This window comes from Rhinatrema bivittatum, chromosome 3 (assembly GCF_901001135.1).
Source record: "Rhinatrema bivittatum chromosome 3, aRhiBiv1.1, whole genome shotgun sequence".
Taxonomy (NCBI): domain Eukaryota; kingdom Metazoa; phylum Chordata; class Amphibia; order Gymnophiona; family Rhinatrematidae; genus Rhinatrema; species Rhinatrema bivittatum.
Genome location: NC_042617.1, coordinates 450799672 through 450821637, shown reverse-complemented (window position 1 = coordinate 450821637; position 21966 = coordinate 450799672). Strand labels below are relative to the sequence as shown.

General features: G+C 46.6%; 1 protein-coding gene across 1 annotated transcript in view; it reads left to right on the top strand.

The window, feature by feature from the left end:
• Positions 1–10733: 10733 nt before the first annotated feature.
• Positions 10734–21966, top strand: part of PDIA6 (protein disulfide isomerase family A member 6) — a 166606-nt gene continuing 155373 nt past the window's right edge. The window contains exon 1 of the mRNA XM_029595893.1: positions 10734–10879. Coding sequence (XP_029451753.1) covers positions 10861–10879 — 19 coding nt within the window. The 5' untranslated portion in view covers positions 10734–10860. The remainder of the gene's footprint in view (positions 10880–21966) is intronic.

The following is a 21966-nucleotide window of genomic DNA, read 5'->3' as shown; positions in this document are numbered from 1 at the left end:
GTGTAGTATCAGTTTTTCTTCTCCCCTGCCGTTGAAGCAGAGAGCTATGCTGGATATGCGTGAAGTATCAGTTTTTCTTCTCCCCTGCCGTTGAAGCAGGATATGCATTGAAAGTGAAGTATCAGGCTTATTTGGTTTGGGGTAGTAACCGCCGTAACAAGCCAGCTACTCCCCGCTTTGTGAGTGCGAATCCTTTTTTCTTCTCCCCTGCCGTTGAAGCAGAGAGCTATGCTGGATATGCGTGAAGTATCAGTTTTTCTTCTCCCCTGCCGTTGAAGCAGAGAGCTATGCTGGATATGCGTGAAGTATCAGTTTTTCTTCTCCCCTGCCGTTGAAGCAGAGAGCTATGCTGGATATGCATTGAAAGTGAAGTATCAGGCTTATTTGGTTTGGGGTAGTAACCGCCGTAACAAGCCAGCTACTCCCCACTTTGTGAGTGCGAATCCTTTTTTCCACATTTCCTCTTGCTGTTGTAGCTTAAAGCGATGTTGGAGTCACAGTAACCATGAGTATGTTTATTGAATAAGGGTATTATCTCCAGGCAGTAGCCGTCATTCTGGCGAGCCACCCACTCTTTATTGACGGCCTCTTGATTTTATGGATCCACAGTGTTTATCCCACGCCCCTTTGAAGTCCTTCACAGTTCTGGTCTTCACCACTTCCTTCGGAAGGGCATTCCAGGCATCCACCACCCTCTCCGTGAAGAAATACTTCCTGACATTGGTTCTGAATCTTCCTCCCTGGAGCTTCAAATCGTGACCCCTGGTTCTGCTGATTTTTTTCCTATGGAAAAGGTTTGTCGTTGTCTTTGGATCATTAAAACCTTTCAAGTATCTGAAAGTCTGTATCATATCACCTCTGCTCCTCCTTTCCTCCAGGGTGTACATATTTAGATTCTTCAATCTCTCCTCATAAGTCATTTGATGAAGACCTTCCACCTTTTTGGTCGCCCTTCTCTGGACCGCCTCCATCTTGTCTCTGTCTCTTCGGAGATACGGTCTCCAGAACTGAACACAATACTCCAGGTGAGGTCTCACCAAGGACCTGTACAAGGGGATAATCACTTCCCTTTTCTGGTCTGTTGTTATCTTTTCCCAACTTGTGTGGAAATAGGAAATTCTTCCTCCCACTGGTATGTTTTGATTGGGGTTTTGGAGGGTGGGTCTGATCTCTGGATTTGTGTTAAAAAAACCCGTAGCTGGACCAGTCTGTGGAGGAGGCTGAGTACGGGCTGTTCTTGGTTGCCTGGCCTGAGAGCGCTGGGTAGGTCTAGAAGGTCTAGCCCTAGTAGGTTGATTGTAGTACCTTCTTGGCCTGTAGTATGGACGTCTAGGTTCCCTACGTGGAAAACGTATAGGTGCCTGAGTTGTTGGTTCTTGAGGTAATTGTGACAGCTGCCTTAAGGTCTCTGTGTGATCCTTAAGTTGTTGGACAGCATCCTGCACTTTTTCCCCAAATAAATTGTCTCCACGGCACGGCAGATCTACCAGCTTGTCTTGTACTTCAGGCCTGAGATCTGATGCCTTCAACCAGGCCCATCTTCGAGCTGTGATGCCAGCTGCTGCTGTTCTTGAGGCTGTGTCAAAATTGTCATAAGCAGCCCTAACCTCATGTTTCCCAGCCTCCAGGCCCTTGGCAATGATTGATTGTGCGGATTCTTGAAATTGTTCTGGAAGAGAATTCGTGAAGTGCTCCATCTGCTTCCAGAGATCCCTCTGGTACTGTGTCATGTACAGTTGATAAGCAGAGATTCTGGAAGATAAAAGTGCGCTTTGGTACACTTTTCTGCCCAAAGAGTCCAGAAAGCGATGATCCTTTCCTGGGGGAGCTGAGGAATGTGGACGTACCCTTTTTGATTTTTTCTGGGCAGATTCTACTACCACAGATTGATGTGGTAACTGTGTCTTTTGAAAACCTGGTGCCTGCTGCACTAGGTAAGTAGTGTCTACCCGTTTATTTACTGCTGGAACCGTGCAAGGGTGTTCCCACACTCGTTGTTGTAGGTCCAACAGAACTTCGTGGATGGGAATTGCCAAAACTTGTTTTGGTGGGTCCACAAACTGTAGCACCTCTAAGGTATGCTGTCTTTAATCATCTTCTGATGAAAGTTTGAATGGAATTGTATCCGCCATCTCTTGAACAAAACTTGAAAAGGATAAGTCCTCAGGTGGGGATCTTTTCCTTACTTCAGGTGGTGATGGTTCTGACATGAACTCTTCAGAAGATGTATTAGTCCCTTGATCATCCCAAGAATCTTCTTCATCTGGTTCTTGATATGGTGTTCTTGGGGTTGTCTTAGTAGAAATACCTGATGGTCCAGGTAAAGGGTCATCGATAGAAATTATTGGAGGATTCATCTCCATAACTTTCTGAGGAGCTGTGTCGACGACTTTTTGATATTTTTGTAAAAGTCGTCGAAAAAGTGCCAATTCCTGAGCATCAGTATCCTCTTGCTCTGTTGTTATCGAGGGAAGGATAGGTGGCCTCGATGAAGTTGTCGAGGGTAGCGCTCTCGGTGTCGATTCTGTCAACGGTGGTAACATTGCAGGTATCGATATAGATGAAATAGCCGGGATTTGAGCGTATATCGACGTCGATGACGTAATGATTTTTGGTGTCGACGTCGAATCTCTTTGAACCGTCGGAGTCAAAAATGACCCGGCATCGGTGTGCTCACCGGCATCGGCAAATTTGCCGGCATCGATGTAGAAAACATCGGCATCGACAATGAAGTCGGTATGGTAAATTGTTCCTTCAGAGCCTGTGAAATCGCTTGACGGATTAAATCCGACAATTCCGGCCGCACAACCGTTGGGAGCAGAGCGGTTGAGGGCGGTGGCGTAGGCTGAAGCACAAGTTCTTGTGTGGGCTCTGGTGTCGGCAACGGAGTCGAGGTAGGCCGAGGCATTGAAGACTCCGAGGTTTCCTGATTTTTAGGCCGTTTCGCTGTCGAGGGTTCCTGGGAAGCCGGGTCGGACAACGAGGGGCTTCGATGACGGTGTCGAAGTTTCGACTTCGATTTTTCCATCGATTTCGTCGAGGACGATGAAGGGGACGAGTGATCCCCCGAAGGTCTCGGGCGAGGTTTTTTAAGTATTACTCGCTTAGTCGCTCCAGCCGGAGACGACCTCGACGACTGCGACAGGGAAGGTATCAGTTGCAGGCTGAATAAATGTTCCATTTTTTCAAGCCTGGTTTTCCTGGTTTTTGGAGTCATCTCCGCGCATTGTGGACAGTTATGAACATCATGCTTATCTCCTAAACACACCACACATTCGGTGTGCGGGTCTGTAAGAGACATTTTTCTCATACACACAGGGCATTTTTTAAATCCTGTGGACATCGTGAAATCGACGGCCGCCGATTCGACTGAGGAGAATTTTTAAGATCTCCGAAATCAAAATTTTTGACTGGGTTACTTACCGGCCGGCAAGAAAAACCCCCGAGAGATTTTCTGTGACAGAGAATGTCAATATCACGACTATTAAGTCGAGTAACAGTTGAGGTAAAAAAACTCAACGGCTCCGGATCCGCGATGCTAGCTGCAGCGCGGAGAAACGAAGACTGAAGAGAGACACCTGTGGCAGAGAATATCATAGCATGCTGGGCATGCTCAGTGGCCTCACTGGGCCAGTCAAAAGTTTCTAGAAACTTTGACAGAAAGTTTTCCCGCCTGGGCTCCGTTCAGTGACGTCACCCATATGTGAGGACTAGCATCCTGCTTGTCCTGGGATAAAGCGCAGTTCCACCAAGCAAAGAAAATATATATTTAACTTTAGAGTGATCAATAGGGAAGAGACTGGACTGCAGCTCAAAGTGCATACAGCACTGATTAATAAAAAAACCACAATCCTTGGGATCATCCATGTAGCAAAGGGGTCTTGGGAGATGATGACAGTGTTAGTGGGGGGGGGGGGGGGGGTGCAAAACCACTGGAGGTGGCGTCAGAGCATCCATGTGGTGTGCGAGTTTCTCCAGAACTGTCATCACCTAGATCAGTATGCCTTGTTGTTCTTGTATTCTTTGGGCCAGGCCCAGAATTACCAGAAGACAAGACCACCAGGTCCATGGCCTCAACAAACTGTAAGATTCATGGACTCTTCTTGCTGTGGTGAGGTTGGCTCAACCTACAGGGAGGGCACTGTAGGTCCTCACTGACAATTGGCGGACCTAGACAAGTGAGAGAGAGGTCAGGAATTTCAGCTATACCAGATATACCCTTTCCCCTTGGGTTGAGTCCCTGGGTTCTGAGGACCAGCAGGTCTTAGGCGAGAGTCTCTTAGAAGAAAGCTACAGCATGTCCAAAGTCAGGCTTGGGTCAGAGGCAGGTGGCAGGCAAGAGTGGTCAAATGTATGGGCTGAGGTCAGAGGGAGGGGGAAGGCAAGAATGGTCAGAGTCCAGGCTGAGGTCAGGGACAGCCAGAAGACAAGAGTGGTCAGAGTCCTAGCTGAGATCAAGTCCAGTAGTCAGTGAGAGGGTAAGTGAGTGAAGCAAGGAGAAGGACTCACAGGGACTGGAGATGAGGAAACTGGGCTGGAGAAATGAGGCAGACTGGGCCAAAAAGATGAAGAACAGGAACAGAATCGGGAGCAGAAGCAGGAGTACAGGAACAAAGCAGCAATTCACTCTGCAGGGACAGTAGATGACCTGTTGCTGAGGCAAAGAGAGGACGTCATGGAGGATCTTTTATAGGGCTGAAGCACTGACGTCATCAGTGGGCGCTACGAATAGTTTCCTGCCTCAGGTCCTTTAAGTTGCACAAGCCTAGGGGAGCTTCAGAAAAGAGCAGCAATGGTGGCTTCCTGCTGCAGAGAGGGGCTGGTTGTTCATGGTGTCAGGAGAGTGGAGCACTCATGGGGCCTACCCACAAGCTGCGAAACGTAGCAATAGTACACCTGTGTGAAGGTGCTAATTTGTGCTGGAAGCTTTACAATTGATAGAAGACCTCTGTAACTCACTGAACCTAAGAACATAAGAACATAAGAATATGCCATACTGGGTCAGACCAAGGGGTCCATCAAGCCCAGCATCCTATTTCCAACAGTGGTCAATCCAGGCCATAAGAACCTGGCAAGTACCCAAAAACTAAGTCTATTCCATGTTACCGTTGTTATTTGAGCTCATACAATAACACCCACTTCTGAAACTGAATAATTCTGATGAGAATTGCTAGCATTTTCTTATGATTCCTTGTTAAAGGAAGAATATTGAAATTGTTCTAATATCTTTAACTATAGTGAAGCATTTGTAAAAGGAAAGAACACACAGAACAATTTTCAAAGCGAGTTTTGGGGTAAAAACCATTTTACCTGTGTAAGTCGGCTATCTAAAAATTGCTCACATCAAAGTAGCTAAAAGTCTGCATATTGTCCACAATGCAATGTGCATACCTTTATCCATATCAAGAGGATGCATTCCTGGGGGCAAGTTTAGGTAAGAGGAAGAAATGTATGCACATAAATAGAATTCAAATTATATGTGCTTATGTTTGCAGCAAAATGCTACCTGAAAAAAAAGCAAATGCAATTGTCCACACTCACTTTGAACCAGCAACAATTTTCAAAGCAAAACTCCCTATTTACTTTTCCTTTGAAAACTGCTGCAAAAACTCCAGGTAAAATGTAACTTTGGCCTTTCCATTAATATTGAGAGTGTGAATATTAGCCCCATAGTTGTTTATATTGATTATTATATTTTTCTGAAACTTCAGAGCATTTCTTGCCAAAAATCAAAAGTTCAGTTTAACAAAGTGAAGTAAACCAACTACTGATTTTCTTGGAAAATTAATTTAGTGAAAAAGAATCATTTTCTTATCGAACAGTTTCTTTATTCTGGGATTACTGAAATAATTTCTGGCCCTGTAAACCAAAGATAGACAGTAAGCAGAAGAGAATATTTGATCCTGAAAAATGAAAAATTACGATACAGTTTTATGTCAATTTTTTACCAATCTGGCATTTATTTCCCAGCTGGTAAAAAAAAGTGTTCCTTTAAAAATAAACGTTCTTTTACTAACAATAAATTGGTTGAGCTTAGTTGTCATACAGAGTTTAAGAGATGTAAACTGTGTAACAAGTAAATAAAGACTAATTAAGTATAATTACCTGTAGTGCTCAGGGGCACAATTTATCCTGCTCCAGTCTCTCTTCCCTTTCCCTGCAAAATCCTTTGGTCTTGTCTAGAGAAATTTATTTTCCACTATAGTAACATAGTTGAAAGGTGGAGTTATTTATGTGAAATATCAAAGTGCCTAGATAAAAATGATGTTAAAGAGAAGCACTAGTGATATTTACTTTGTTCAGGTAAGGGTTTATATTGACATTATCAAATATGATCATCTTGCTTGGTGCACATCAATATCTTACCTCCCATCCATACTGCTCCGTTGGATATCTGCACACCAAATATATGACTGTAGCACACGACCACTCTTAGTTTTCTTAGGGCCTGATTTACTAAGGTTTTTTCCTCCATTCTGTCTATAGGATAAAAGCCTTCTGTTAAGGGCAGTAACAATTGCCTTTCTGTGCACACCACCCCCAAGCCTAAATGTAAACTATAAGTATAGCAGAAAAGTTCCCAATTTCTCATTTCCATTCTCAAGCTAGCAGGGATCTTCTGTGTTTGTCCTATGCCCTTCTGAATTCCATTATTGGGCTCATCTTCATCACCTTTTCCAGGAAGATGTTCCATGCATTCACCATCCTTTTTGGGAAGAAATATTTCCTGACATTGTTCCTGAGTTTTCCCCCTTGGAATTTCATATTGTGATCTCTAGTTTTACAGTTTTCTTTCCATCTAAAAAGATTTTATTTTTCTGCATCATTAATTCCTTTCGGGTATTTGAAGGTCTGTATCATATCTCCCCTGTTTCTCCTCTTTTCCATGGTAAATATATTAAGATCCTTCATATTCATCTCATAAGGCTTTCCATGCAGATCCCACATTTTGCTTGCCTCTCTCTGAACTGCTTCCATTCTGTCCTTATCCTTTTTGAGATGAGTTCTCCAGAACTGAGTGCGGTATTCTAGGTGAGGTCTCCCCAATGATCTGTACAGGGGCATTATCACCTCCTTTTCTCTGCTGGTTTGCTCTCTCTCTACAGCTCAACATCCCTCTGGCCTTAGCCACCACCTTGTCACACTGCTCTCGGATCAACTGTTGGTATCTTTCTCACTGGTTGATGCACTGGGCCACATCATGCAGTGGATCTAGCCCCCCTCTCAGAGCACAATCTAGTGGCTCGGAGGGTAGTACTGAGCTCCATCCAGCCCAGGTCGACCCACTGGCACTTCAACAAGTCACTCCTCACGGATGAGGGAGTTCTGGGTACACTGGCTCTTCTCAAAGGATGGTGAGAGCGAGTGGCTTTCATGCAGTAGTGTGTCCAGTTCCTCACACTTCTTCTATGATCTGGAGAGAAGGAGGGGGAACAGGAAGCAGATAACATGCCTGTTGTCTGCTGACAGTACTCCCTTCACTGAGCTGGATAAGATCTGGGCGAAGGACCAAAACTTCTTTGCGGGTCTCTTCTCACTGCATCTAGTGGACCTGGATGCCTGCCATGCCTTGTGGGAGGGGCTTCCAGTGGTGAAGGAGTCCAGCTACACCTGACTGAACATGCCCCTGTGCCTGGGGTATCTCTCAGAGACCCTCGGGCAGATGCCAAGAGGGAAGTCCCTGGGCATCGATGGGTTCACCACAGAATTTGTCAGCTTCTTTTTTGACATACTAGGACCTGATCTTCTGTGGGTCCTAAACAAAACTCTGCAGATTGGGTACTTGCCCTGTCGTGTCGGCACCTGGTGTTTATCTTCCTGCTCAAGAGGTGGGAACCGTGCGACTATGAAACTGGTGCCTGGTCTCCCTGCTCTGCATGGACTATAAGATCTTAGTCAAAGATGGACAATTTTTGACAGTATCTTTATAGTCCAGGATATCATCTGGCTAGTAGGATTGGCTTGTTGATGGGCTTTTTGTCCCTTGATCAGGAGAAGGTCTTTGACAGGATGGATCACATATATCTCTTGGGGTCACTGCAGGTGTTCAGCTTTGACCCCAGGTTTGCAGGGCTCCTTCATCTCTTGTACTTGAGGGCAGAATGCCTCATCAAGGTGAGCTGGTCCTTGACAGCATCTCTGGCATTTGGGAAAGAGGTACGTCAGGGGTGCCCCTGTCCAACTGTACTCGCTAGTCATCAAGCCATTCCTGTGTCTGCCGCACAGGCAGCTCCCAGGGCTAGTGCTAAGAGAGTCGGACATGCAGGTCACCCTGTCAGCCTATGCTGACATCCTTCTTGTGACTCAGGACCCAGCTGATTTGGAGGGTGCAGGACTGCCAGTAGGTCTACTCTCATCACTGGATCAAATGCCCTGGCTTAGGGCCGCAGAGAATGGACACTCTCCCTCACCTGCTCGAGAACCTCTTGTGGGGCAGGGAGACTCTAAAGTATCTGGGAGTCCACCTTTCTGTTATAGAAACAGCAGCCTTTGTCAACTGGCTCGGGCTTGGAGAGAAGGCTGACGTTCACCTTAGGCCGTGGAGTCAGGCACAGGGGCAGTGAAGCGGTGCCACAGCATGATGCTCGCCAGCTGGTTCATCACTAGGGTCCGAATGCAGTATGACACCAGTGTATTTTGGTTCTTAGAATTTAGGGTGACTCCTTCCTCTGCTATTTCCCCCCTCTTTCCCCATCCAGTTCCCTCTCCTCTTGATATTTGTGTTATTTCATTTTGACTGGGCAGTAGGCAGGCCCCAAAAGTGGCCTGTTATGAGTGCAGTGAGACTTTCCCACCCATCAGACCATGAGTCTAGGAGTCACACCTTGGGTAAGCAAGAGGAACCCCAAAGCCCCCTTTGCCAGAGATATGGCATCTCATCCCTAACCCTGTTTAGCTTTAGTCTTCCTCAGTACACTCGTCCATTGGACTCTGAAGAATTCTCTTCTTCCTTGGACTCCTCAGATTCAGAACTTCTACAGGAAAACTTTTTGTTGCACACAAAATTACAGGTCTGATCCTTGTCTAGACTCCTTTCACCTTTCCTCCCAGTGTGAGATCCCAGCCACCTTATTTGAGCTTGAACACTTTTTCTCCTCTGGCACACTACTTGTGAAGGAATAAGACCCACTATCACCACTCCATGGGGAGATAAATATCCTTCTGATATCCATTTTTTGGAATCCTCACTTTTCCTCTGACTGCATCACAGGAGTGCAGCCTTTTTATCCAGACTCAGAACCCCTCCCTAACAAACTGACACTACACTGATATTTTCGTGAATGACATAATGGAGGATTGACAGGAAAGATTTGTCTTTTTGCCGATGATACCGAACTCTGTAAGAGTGGACAGCTAGGGAGGTGTGAAAAACATGGGGGGATCTAGTGAAGCTCAAGGCATGATCTAGTTCTGGTAGCTAAGATTTAATGCAAAACAACAGCAGAGTAATGCATTAAGGATGCAAAAACCCAAAGGAGAGGTACATTATTGGAGGTGACTTTTTCTAAGCACAAAGGAAGAGCAGGTTCTGGGGTGATTCTATCTGTTGATCTTAAGGTGGCCAAACAGGTGGCTAAAGTGATGGCAAAAGCCAGGAAGATGCTTGATTGCATAGGAAAAGGAATGGTCAGCAGAACAAGGGAAGTGATATTGCTCTTGTATAGGCCCTTGGTGAAACATTTGGAATATTGTGTACAATTCTGGAGACTGCACCTTCAAAAGGATACAAATAGGATGTAGCTGGTCCTGAAGGTGGGTACTACAATGGTCAGTGGTCTTTGTTCTAAATCATATGGGGACAGACTTGAAGATGTAAAATGTATATCCTAGAGAAAAGGCAAGATAGGGGAGATATGACAGAGACATTGAAATAGCTCAAAGGTTTCCATGCGCAGGAAATGAGCCTCTTTCAACAGAAAGAAGGTTCTAGAATGAGGTTGAAAGGGGGTAGACTCAGGAGTAATCTTAGGAAATATTTCTTTACAGAGAGGGTGTTGGATGCATGCAATAACCTCCCAGTAGAGGTGGTAGAGACAAAACAAGAAAGCATGGGATAAATACAGGGGATCTTCAAGGAAATGATGAGAATTATAATGCTAGATTAATTGGGCAGAGGGGGAAGACTAGATGGGTCATACGGTCTTTTTCTGCCATCATGTTTTTGTGTAGGGGCAGAGGCTGGTTGAGATCCCTAACACATACAAAGTGCACTTCGCTCAGCTGGAGTCACTGCTGCCATTTGTAAGAGGCAGAATCTTCCTTTGGGGCAGAATTGCTCATCCCGTCACAGAGAAATATACTTAAAGTTTCTTATACATGTAGACCTGTTTATTCGTTTTGGAATACAAAACTTGGTACAGACTTCCTTTCATGTATGTTTACAGGTTCTCTCCTAGTCCTCCTAGATTTATCCTATTCTCTAATGCAGGAATCCGTGCAATTGATTACATCCGCCCCCACGGAAAGGAAGAGAACAGGAAAAAAAACGCTCCATATTCTTACATGTATAGCTATACCGTGGGCACGCTCTGACAACCATAACATGGCCGCCGTGAGAGATGAGTGATTCGGTTTTTGGCAATTTCCTCTGCTTTCTACGCGTTTCTTACGGGAGAAAAGGGCTACGCGCGACGAATGACTGCCTTCCACCTCCCTCAGCGAGCCACTTAGAAGTACCCGTCCACCTCTGATTGGCTACCCGCCTGAGTGAGTCCCCGACCGGACCAATAAGCTGCGGCCACGGCTAGCTCACGCACCCATTCGCCTTGGAAGCGGAGGCTTGGTTCACGCGCCGGTCGGTGCAGTGAGAAAGTCCCGAGCGGCAAGGAAAGGCCCCAGCGGAAGGAGGCTCCAGGCGGCATGAAGCGCTTCGTGTTCGGTATGGACGCTGCTGCTCTTCGGTGGTGGGCGGGAGGGAATTAGTTTGCCCCGCAGAATCCTCTTGTTGGAGCCAGTATTTTTTTCGGTCCGATTCCAGTCACGTGCTTGTTCTTGGAAGTCGTGATGCTTTTGGTGCTCCCTCTCCCCAAGTCCGGTGCTGCACCCGATACGGTGGAAGGTCCGATTTGGACTTGCCTTGTATTAATGAAAGAGGCGGGCAAGAAGTATGTAGGGACATTCCCACCGGTAGCTGGCTGTTTATAGTCTCGTGTTTAATCCGTTTACCAAGTGCGAGAATCTCACCGTGGGTCCGTCAGCGCTGTTTGGTGTATTGAGGTGAATAACGTAGGAGGGAGGGGGGGCGGCGTTGCCCTTGGGGATGAAAATAGAAATATTAGTGTTGAGTTCTTCTGTAGAAGAATATTTTTTTGCCTGCTTTAAACAATACCATGTAGTTTATTACACTTAAAAAATGTGTGCTTGATGCAAGTTTGGAGGGGGTGGGGTGACCTAGCTTACCTGAGAGTTTGAGTCCTGTTACTGGGTATTTGTGGGGTAGCTGGGCATTAGTAGCTGATCAATAATTCTGGCTTGTTTGTCTCCTCCTTCCGCTGAATGGCTTAAGCCAGTGTTACTTGTTGTTGTTTTCTGATCCTTATTAGCACGTGTATGATGCATGTAAAGTATCACTCTCATAGTCGAGGCGTGCACTTGTGGAAAAGACACTTAAAAACACATTGAGACTGACCCTCGGCAAATGTTTAGAAACCTGTTGGAAATGCTTAAAATACACGCTCAAGTTCTTTCTCTAGTTAAGGGGGGGAGATGTAGGAGCTGTCCAACGGGAAGGTCATCGATCCGGGATAGTCTTGATCTTACCGGTCTGTTAAGAGTCATCTAAAGCAGTAGTTCTCAACCTTTTTTCTGTCGGGACACACCGAACACATGACCATCATAGGGCTAAATGTAAAAGTACAGTTTGCATCCAGAGGGACCCCCCTTACCCACAATTATGGATGTAAAGCAGAACTATGACATTTCCTGTACAATTCACCGTACAAAAAAGATATTCTATTTCTAGTGTCATCTCAGTAACAGCAACACAAACTCCTACTACCAGGCTCAATAGCCCAACTTATGAAAAGACAGCACTTTATCACCAATGCATGTCCCCCTTGAGAAAATACAACAAATAAGACTGATATAAATGCTTACATGTTAGTAAAATACCTCACCTCGGTCACATAGAACCGATCTAACATACTCCCAGGATCTACAGTAATGCATATAAACTAATACACACACAGTTACACTTGTATTATGGCATGCACTCAAACAGTAACAACCGTACCTATGAAAAGGAAACACTACACATATTAAATCAGGCCCTAAACACCAATACACCACCTATTAGGAAAACAGAACTAGCCAAGCAGCTATAGATCCCAACACAGAAATAATTGTATAACTATACTAATAAGCAGAATAAATGTTTCACAACTATGAACAGAATAATATCAAACAAACTCATAAAAATTATTTAAAATTCTCCAAACACCAATAAAATATTTCAAAACAGCAGATACATCACATAATATTCAGTAATTAAAATGGCAGTCATTCAAGAAAATTAAACTTAAAAAGCCACCTTTACTAACCCCCTCCAGCAGCTCTCCTACTCCTCTTCCATGCAGGCCAGTAGCACACACCAGAAGCAGTAGTGACTGAAGCTCTGTACGCATGGTCCTCTTCCTTAGGGCCCACAACCAGTCTCTCTGTCTCTCTCTCACACACACACACACACACACACCAGTCACACCCCCATGACCAGTTTCTGTCTTTCACACACCAGTCGTCTCCCGACCAGTCTTTTTCTTACACACCTTCACGAACAGTCGCTTTCTCATGCACGTGCACTCACACACACACAGGCTTCCCACTCCCATGTTCTATCTTACATATACAGGCTCCCCACTCCCATGCTATGTCTCTCACACACACACACACAGGCTTCTCATTCCCATAATCACTTTCTCTCACACATACTCCAGTCATCTCCCTGACCAGTCACTTCCATTGTCTCTCCTATATACACACATCACCTCTGACTAGTTTCTCTCAATCACACACATGCTCTCTCTCACACACTTTACCTAGATGATCTCAATCAAATGCTATCACTTACACACAGGCTCTCAATCACAGTTACACATACACACTCTCAATCCCACATACATTCTCGCTGGCTCTGTCTTTCTGTCTGTCTCTCTCTTCTCCCCCCCCCCCCCCTCTCGAGCACAAATGGTAGCTGCAATGTTGGATGAGTTAACGTGACTATTTTTGAAGGGGAGGAGTCTCGATTGAAGATATATATTAGATTTGGTTTAAATTGTGTGTGTGTTTGCCAGCTTTGTCTATGAATACAATTTCAATACTTTTTGTTACGTTTTGCTTTAAACCAGTGGTTGTCAACCTTTGCAAGCTCAAGCCACACTTACATAAATGTTTGGCTTATCAGCCTCCATGGACCAGGCAGTGCAGACATGGAGAAGACTCATGGCCAAAAAAAGACCTAGGGAAACATGGTCTCTTTTTTTTTTTCCAAATTTTAAAGGGACAAAAGGAATAAAGACACATTAAATTGTCACAATGGGCCAGTTCCTTCTCTATGCAAGTGCATAAGAAGGGAGAATTCAATATGGTGCAGGCAGCAGGCGCTTTTCCTTTCCTTAGCTGTTACAGGTTCTCTACTGTTTACTCCTGGGGGAATTCTGCGCACAAAAACTTTATATTGGTCAAAATAACACAATTTACATGACAGTCTTTAAGTAATAAACTTATATTGTATAATGGCTCATTATTTTTAATTAATACAGGAAAATTATTACTGAGAGATACAGAATTTCCCTAGAAATTCACTATAAGAGTGTCCATGCCACTCGCTGTCCCTACTCCCCTGGCCACTTTGCCCTCTCAGGCCCCAACTCTTCCACCTGCAGTATCTCTCCCTTCTACCTCTAGGCTCAACCCCTTCCACTCTATTGCCAGACCCAGAGTTGGACCCCGTTCTTAGTACTGCCCCTCACACGTGCTCCCTCTCTGTATATACATACACACACCCTCTTATAGGCTCCCTCACTCTCTCGTACACACACATTCCCTCATACAGGGTCCATCTCTCTTGCATACACACCCACACAAGCTCCCTTTCTAACACATACATCCTCACACAGGCTAGCTATGTCTCTCTCTCTCATGCACCCCTTCACACAGGCTGTGTCTCATACATACACAATCCCTTTCCACAGGCTAGCACCTTCACATACACACGAGCTCCCAATCTCTCACACACATACTCTCCTTCACAATCTCCTCATATAGGCTCTCTTTCTCTGACACCCACACTCAAGCATTCCCCCTTCCCCCACTCTCACCCCCCCCCCCCGCTCTCTCACCTCCCATTCTCTCTCTCACTCTCTCACACACATTCTCTCTCACGGGGGCCTTCATCTTCGCCACGAGCGGAGTGCGGCACACGGGGAGCCTTCATCTTTGCCACAAATGGCGCGCCAGGTCCTTCAACTTCACACGCTCCGTTCGCGGCATGCTGGGGACTCCTCTGCCATTTTCTGCACAGAATTTGGCAATTCCGCGCAGGGGGGAATTCTGCGCAAATTCTGTGTTCCCCAGTAGCGTAGAATTCCCCTCGGACTAACTATTGCTGCTCCCAACACTCAGAATGAGTCTCATCCAGTGCTCTGTGCACATTCTCCCTGTATCACTCAGCCCAGGATAAGGCAGAGATTGAAAGTACTCGGAGGACTCTCAAGAGGAGGAAAATGAGGCACTGCTCTGTGCACAAAGCAGGACCTGGCTATTCATACTTTGCATGCTGTCCACTAATTACCACATGCCAGGGCTCGTGCTGAAGCTAGGAAGAAGAGGTATTTTTGATTACCCACATTCTGAGGAGCTCCTTCATATTTAAGAGCCACTGTTAGTCTCTTGTTGTGAGGTACTGATCTGGATCTGAGCTTTGGGCAGTGGTGACTGTTCAGTGACACACCTGTGGGAAGCACTGGTTGGGAAATACTGCGTTAAACCTCTGTTCCCAGTCTACCAGCTGGATCCCATTCAGCAAACTATGGCCCTACAGGGCAAATCCAGCTCATCAGCTTTCTTCTGGCCCCCTATTGATTTTTTTTTTTTTAAATTTACATTATATGTAGCCTGCACAGCATCGGACCCAAAAGGGTGCAGGAAGAGGACCCAGCTGCCGAAACATGCGCTGGAGGGGTTCCCACCCCTGCCAGGAGCAAGAGGACCTGGCTGCTTCATGGCAAATGAAATCACGTGCTGGTAGGGCTCACACACCCTGCCACTAAGAAGACTCTGTAGTGTGATGAGCCCAAATTTGACCTGGTGGGCTTCTAGCATGAAGACTCTTGAAGCTCCAACAGGACCGGGGGACCATGATTCTCATGGCTCAGACAGGCCTGGTTTCTGCTCCTTTGGGACCTGTCAGAGAGCCCATTTGTCTGGGGACCTCTCCCGATTTGATAACGCAGGATTGGGGCAGACTGCACCATCCAAATCTCTGAGCTTTAGCATTGATAGCCTGGATGGTGACATCTTAATCCTGCAGCCCCTGGACCCCTCTGACGAAATTTCTCAGGTGTTGTTGGTAGCTACTAGGAAGCCTTCCACCAGGAAGTCTTACCTGCTGAAGTGGAGGAGGTTTGCCATCTGGTGCGAGGGGCTTGGCTTCGATCCCTTCTCCTGTCCCACTCTGAAGTTACTGGACTATCCATGGCACCTCTCCGAGACTAGGTTGAAAACCATCTCAGTCAGGGTCCACATGAGTGCCATTCGCGCTTACCATTACGGTGTCGCTGGTACGCCCAACTTTGTGCAGCCTATAGTAGGGCAGTTTCTGGGGGGGCATGCTTCAACCGAAGCCCCACCTCAGGCCTCCTTTTGTGTCCTGGGGCCTCATGTGGTGTTCGCAGCTCATGCGAGATCCGTTCGAGCCTATGTATTCTTGCGATCTGAAGTTCCTCACCTGGAAGGTTCTCTTCCTGGTGGCAGTCACTTCGACCCATAGGGTTAGTGAGCTTCAGGCCTTGGTTAAAGTATCTGCCCTAAACAAAACCCTTTCATGATAGGGTGGTCTGTGTATGCATCCAAAGTTCCTGCCTAAGGTGGTGACTGATTTTCATCTCAATCAATCTGTCGTTCTGCTCACCTTTTTTACAAGGCCCCATTTGCACCAGGGCGAACGGGTTTTACACATGGACTGTAAGAGAGCCTTAGCTTTCTATTTGAAATGTACAGCAAGCTACAGACAATCCACTCAGCTCTTCATATCTTTCAACAAGAACAGATTGGGAGTTGGCTGGCAGATTCTCTTTCCGCTACACACAAGCGGGCCTTCAGCTTGGAGACCGTGTTAGAGCTCATTCTGTGAGAGCTATGGCTGTGTCAGTGGCCCACTTGCGGGCAGTCCCTGTCACTGAAATTTAAAGGACTGCGAAGTGGTGTTCTCTGCACACATTCACTGCCCACTACTGCTTGGACAAGGATGGTCAACAAGACAGTAGTTTTGGCCAATCTGTCCTTCGCAACCTGTTCCAGGCTTCAACCCAGCTCTTACTGCCTAAAGCCCATGGTTTGGATTCAGGCTTCTCCCTATCTTACCAACAGCACTGCAGTTAGTTTTGTGCCCATTGGCACCTAGTTCGATGCTGGTTGCTCATACCACTTCCAGGGAGCATCCTGAAAATTGGTATTCACCCATCTGTGAGGTCTACCATCCTGCTTGTTCTAGGAGAAAGTAGAGTTGCTTACCTGTAACAGGTGTTCTCCTAGGACAGCAGGATGTTAGTCCTTAGGAAACCCACCTGCCACCACGCGGAGTTGGGTTCTCCTTTCGTTTTTGTTTTGTTTTTTCGCTCGTGAATTCTAAATTATGAAACTGAAGAGGGACTCCGTGTGAACGTGCGGATAGTGGCTTGCTGGAAACTTTGACAAAAGTTTTCCGTGCCGGGCTCCATCTGATGATGTCGCCCATCTGTGAGGACTAACATCCTGCTGTCCTAGGAGAACACCTGCTACAGGTAAGCAGCTCTGCTTAATTTGTGGTATGTGTAATTATGGGTACTTTTCCCTAGCGTGCAGACAGACTCCGTACCAGTGGGTTTATGCTCCTCTGCCAGCAGATGGAGATGGAGCAGGCCGACGTCACAGTATATATAACCCTGCAGTGATTCCAGCCTGCCAGTATTCTCTGTCTTCAGTAGATGGTGGACTTTGAGCTTTTTGGAAGGAGAAATATTAAATTCTGAATTAAGGAAGAGAGCCCCGCTCTCCTGTGGTGATACCTAAAGGTCCCTCCCCCAGTTGAGAATTCCTGAGGTGATTTCCATGGTCTCTCAGAGGTGTGCCTTGGTCCAGTAGCTGGGTTTCCCAGTGTGGACTTAGCTGCTAATTCAGCTGAAAGGAGGCCAAGCGTGGTGGTGAAGGCAGATGCCGCGCCCCCCACCCCCCAGAGCCAGAGACCATCACTGAGCTCAGGTACTGTTTAAAAACAACAAGGTTTACCTTTGAAGCAGAGACAGTTAGAGGGGTTTCAGGACTTCCTCTGGTCTCTGCTCTGCGTGCCGTACCCACGTTCATTCCCACTCCAGTTGGTGTTGGAGGGCTGGGCAGCCTGGTGGGTTGAGCGGCCCCTGGTGGATTAGGTCCCACACTTTTTTTTTTTCTCTTGCTGTGTGGTTTTCACACGCTCCTGTGCATGCTCTGCTGCCCTCTACAGGCCGTCGGTGTGCGTAGTGCGTTGACTCTGTGCACGTGTTGTACACTCTGTTTTTGGAAGTGCTTTTTATGTGTGCACATTTTACACTGTTAACACACTTAGCTTGGCACAAGTTGTGCACGTGCCTTGCTGTACTTTCTTCTAGGTGCTTATTGTTTGTGCACATTCCCCTTTGAGCACCAGCCATTCAAACGCACGTTTACCGCCGCAATGTTGCCGGTAAGTAAGAAGCCTAAGCATCTTCCTGTTTGTGGTCTGTCATATTAGGGCTTCTCAGCCTGACCTGGCTTCTAACCTGTGTCAACGCTGCTCAAGACGCTCAGGGAGAGTTGTTTTTCTTAGATTTTGCTAAGCCTGGTTCCTCCCATTTTGATGATGAGTTGGTCACGGTCTTGACTGGAGGGATGCCAGAACTTGGTTCTCCCTTGACCTGGCTCCTTTGCAGGCTAGGGCAGTTCTGTGGGATCAACTCCAATTCTTTCTGGGCTTGTTCTGGACCTGGCTGTCTTTTTTTTTTTTTTTTTTTTTTTTTCTTGGGTGGAATTTTTTCAAGCCTTACAAGCTTTTCTTCAGGTGCAGTCCTCCGCTTCCCCCATACCTGTCTGGTCGGACCCTCGGCCGGTGGCTCCTTCCAGTCCTATGCTTAGGCGCAATATCTCACTTCGGTTCCTTGCGGGTGTTCTCGATAGGATAATATCCCGATAATCGTCGGCTCAGTGTGCTGCGGCAGTCAAAAAAGAAATTATTAGGAAGGGAATGGTGAATAAAACGGAAAATGTCATAATGCCCCTGTATCGCTCCATGGTGAGACTGCACCTTGAATACTGTGTACGATTCTGGTTGCTGCATCTCAAAGATATAGTTGCAATGGGCAAAGTACAGAGAAGGGCGACCAAAATGATAAAGGGGATGGAACAGCTCCCAAAGACTAAAGAGGTTAGGGCTGTTCAACTTGGAGAAGATGGCTGAGGGGGATATTATAGAGGTCTAGAACGAGTAATTGTGAATCAGTTATTTACTCTTTTGGATAATAGGACTAGGGGGCACTCCATGAAGTTAGTATGTAGCACATTTAAAATTAATCAGAGAAAATTCTTTTCACTCAACGCACAATTAAACTCTGGAATTTGTTGCCAGGGGATATAGTTAGTGCAGTTAATGTAGCTGGGTTTAATAAAGGATTGGATATTTTCATGGAGAAGTTCATTACCTACTATTAATCAAGTTGACTTAAAAAATAGCCACTGCTATTACTAGCATCAGTAGCATGGGATATACTTAGTTTTTGAGTACTTGCCAGGTACTTGTAACCTGACTTGGCCACTGTTGTAAATAGGATGCTGGGCTTGATGGACCCTTGGTCTGACCCAGTATGGCAATTTCTTGTGTTTCTTATAAATCCAAATGGCACTGATGATGAGGTTGATCATGATTCCATGGAAGATGGAAAAATTCCTCCAGGGCTGGAACCATATCAAACCATGTTGTGGTTCTTTCATTGTTATGAACTCCTTGGTTTCCTTACGTAAATCCTCTTGATCTGGAATGGGATGCCCCAGAGGCAAATTTTAAAGGGGATCAGACATTGAAGGCCTGTAACCCCTGGATCCAGCTGTGAAGAGAGCATTTATGTTTTTCTCAAAGTGGATGCACTGGTATGTGCTGCCTCTAAACAGACGACTATCCCCATAGAGGGAGGAGCAGCCTTGAAGGATGTACATTACAGAAGGCTTGAGGCTGTTCTTGAGCAAACCTTTGAGGCGGTGGCGTTGACGGTACAGATTGCTTCCTGTTGTGCCCTAGGGGCACCGTCTTGTCTGTTTCTCTCTCAGGAGGTTGAGTCTAGAGGGAATTCCAGATTGGTTATGGAGCTGCCTGCTGCCTTTTTAGCAGACTGTGATTTGGTCCATACCTCGGGCAGAGGAGTGGCTTTTGTGATAGCGGCCAGGTGTCAACTCTAGTTGTGAAATTGGTCAGCTGACGCAACCTCCAAAGCTAATCTTACCAAGATGCCCTTCAAAAGCTCGCTTTTGTTTGGGAGTGAGTTGGAGAAACTGGCCAGTAAGTGGGGCGAGTCCTAGGTTGCTGCAGGATAAGAAGTAGTTACAGCGCCCCTTTGATATGAGGGGTCGTCTCCGGGGTTCCAGGTGGTTACATCCTTACAGAGGGTCAACCTTCAGCAGTCTCTCCCTCTCCCGTCGGCTGGAGGTGATACAAGAGGGGTAGGTGTTGGAATTTCGCAGTATTCCTCAGGACATTTTCATGGTGTACCCTTGCCACTCCCTGCAGAAGAAGCAGGCAGTGGAGTTAACGCTTCAAAGGCTCCTCAGGCTGAGGGCTGTGGTTCCAATGCCCATGTCTCAAAGTGTATGGGATGATATTCCATTTATTTTGTTGGACCCCTCTCGTCCCATCCTGGATCTCAAGAGGATCAACTGTTATTAAAAGATGACTCATTTTCGCATGGAAACCTTATTCTCTATGATAATGGCGATGCAGTCGGGAGAATTTCTACTTCCTTGGATCTTTCAGAGACATACCTTCATATTCCCATCCACTTGCAACACCAGTGCTTTCTACGCTTTGCGGTGTAGTGGCGCCATTATCAGTTTCTGGCACTGCCCTTTGGTCTAGCCACCACTTCCAGAGCATTTTCCAAGATTATGGTGGTATTAGCGGCGATCTTGTAAAAAGAAGGGATCCTAGTGCAGCCGTATTTGGACGACTGGCAGATTTGAGCCAAGCCTCAGGAAGAGAGCCGCCTGGTGACCCTCAAGGTGATCTCATTATTGCAGGAGCTTGGTTGGGTTGTGAACCTGACAAAGAGCAATCTTCAACCATCCCAGTTGTTGGAGTACCTGGGGGTCCAGTTTGACACTGGGCAGGACAGTTTTCCTATTGGAAGTTCGGATCCAGAAATTCTTAAGTGCATCAGTTGCTGAACACCATACTCCTGACGGTGTGATCCTACCTACAGGTGCTCGGCTTGATGGTGGCTACCCTGGAAGTGGTACTGTTGGCAGGGGCACATATGCTTCCTCTTAGCGCTCTCTGCTGTCTCGTTGGAACCCACAGTCTAAGGACTATGAGGTTCGGCTCCACTTGCAGATGGAAATCTGTTCCCACCTCCAGTGGTGGCTGCAGGAAGATCATCTGAGAAAGGGAGTTCCCTCATCCTCTCTGACCTGGTTGATACTCACAACAGATGCAAGTCTCCACAGTTGGAGGGCTTACTGTCTGTCTGGAGTTAACAACCCAAGGGTGTTGGAATGCCGAAGAGTCTCGTTGGAACATCAATTGCCTGAAAGCCCAGGCGGTATGGCTGGCATGCTTGCAGTTCAGCCACAGTCTACGGGATCAAGCGGTTTGCATGATTTCGGACAGTGCGGTGATAGTGGCCTATATCAATTGCCAGGGAGGAACGAAGTGTCGCAGGAAATAGACCAGCTTATGAAATGGGCGGAAGGTCATCTGCAGATCTCAGCCTCTCACATTGCAGGAAAAGACAACGTAAGAGCAGACTTCTCAGCAAGGAGAGTCTGGACCCAGGAGAGTGGGTGTTGTCAGCCGAGGCATTTTAGCAGATTGTGGATCGCTGAGGCCTTCTGTTCCTAGACTTACTGGTGACTTCTCACAATGCGAAGATTCCTCTATTCTATAGTCGCAGGAGAGATCCGTGGTTCCTGGTAATAGATACTCGTATAGGTTTGGCCAGAAGAAACATTGCTTTGTCTTTCCTCCGTGGTCTTTGCAGGGCAGGATAATACTCAGGATCGAAGGCCATAAGAAGCTAGTACTCCTGGTGGCACCAGACTAGCCCAGGCATCCGTGGTATGTGGATTTGTGAAGACTCATGGTGGGGATCCCCCTTCGTCTTCTGCTGCACATGGATCTATTACAGCAGGGATTGGTTCTTCATGAGCATCTGACTCAGTTCTGTCTTAGTTTGGCCCTTGAGGGTGCTCGCCTGTAAAAGCTTGGTTATTCCTTTGCGGTGGTTGCCACCTTATTCCACGCTTGCAAGTTCTCCACTTCCTTGGCTTTTATGCGGATTTGGAGAGTGCTTGAGGCCTGGTGTGAGTAGCAGGGTGTTCTTCCTCATTCAGTTAAGATGCCTCTCGTTCTGGATTTTTTGCAGGATGGGTTGAACAAGGAGTTAGTTCAACCCTTTTTAAAGATGCAGGTTGTGGCTTTTGCCTGTTTCAGAGGCCCGGTGAATGATGTTTCTTTGTTTCATCCTGATGTGGCCTGTTTTTTAAAGGGAGTGAAGC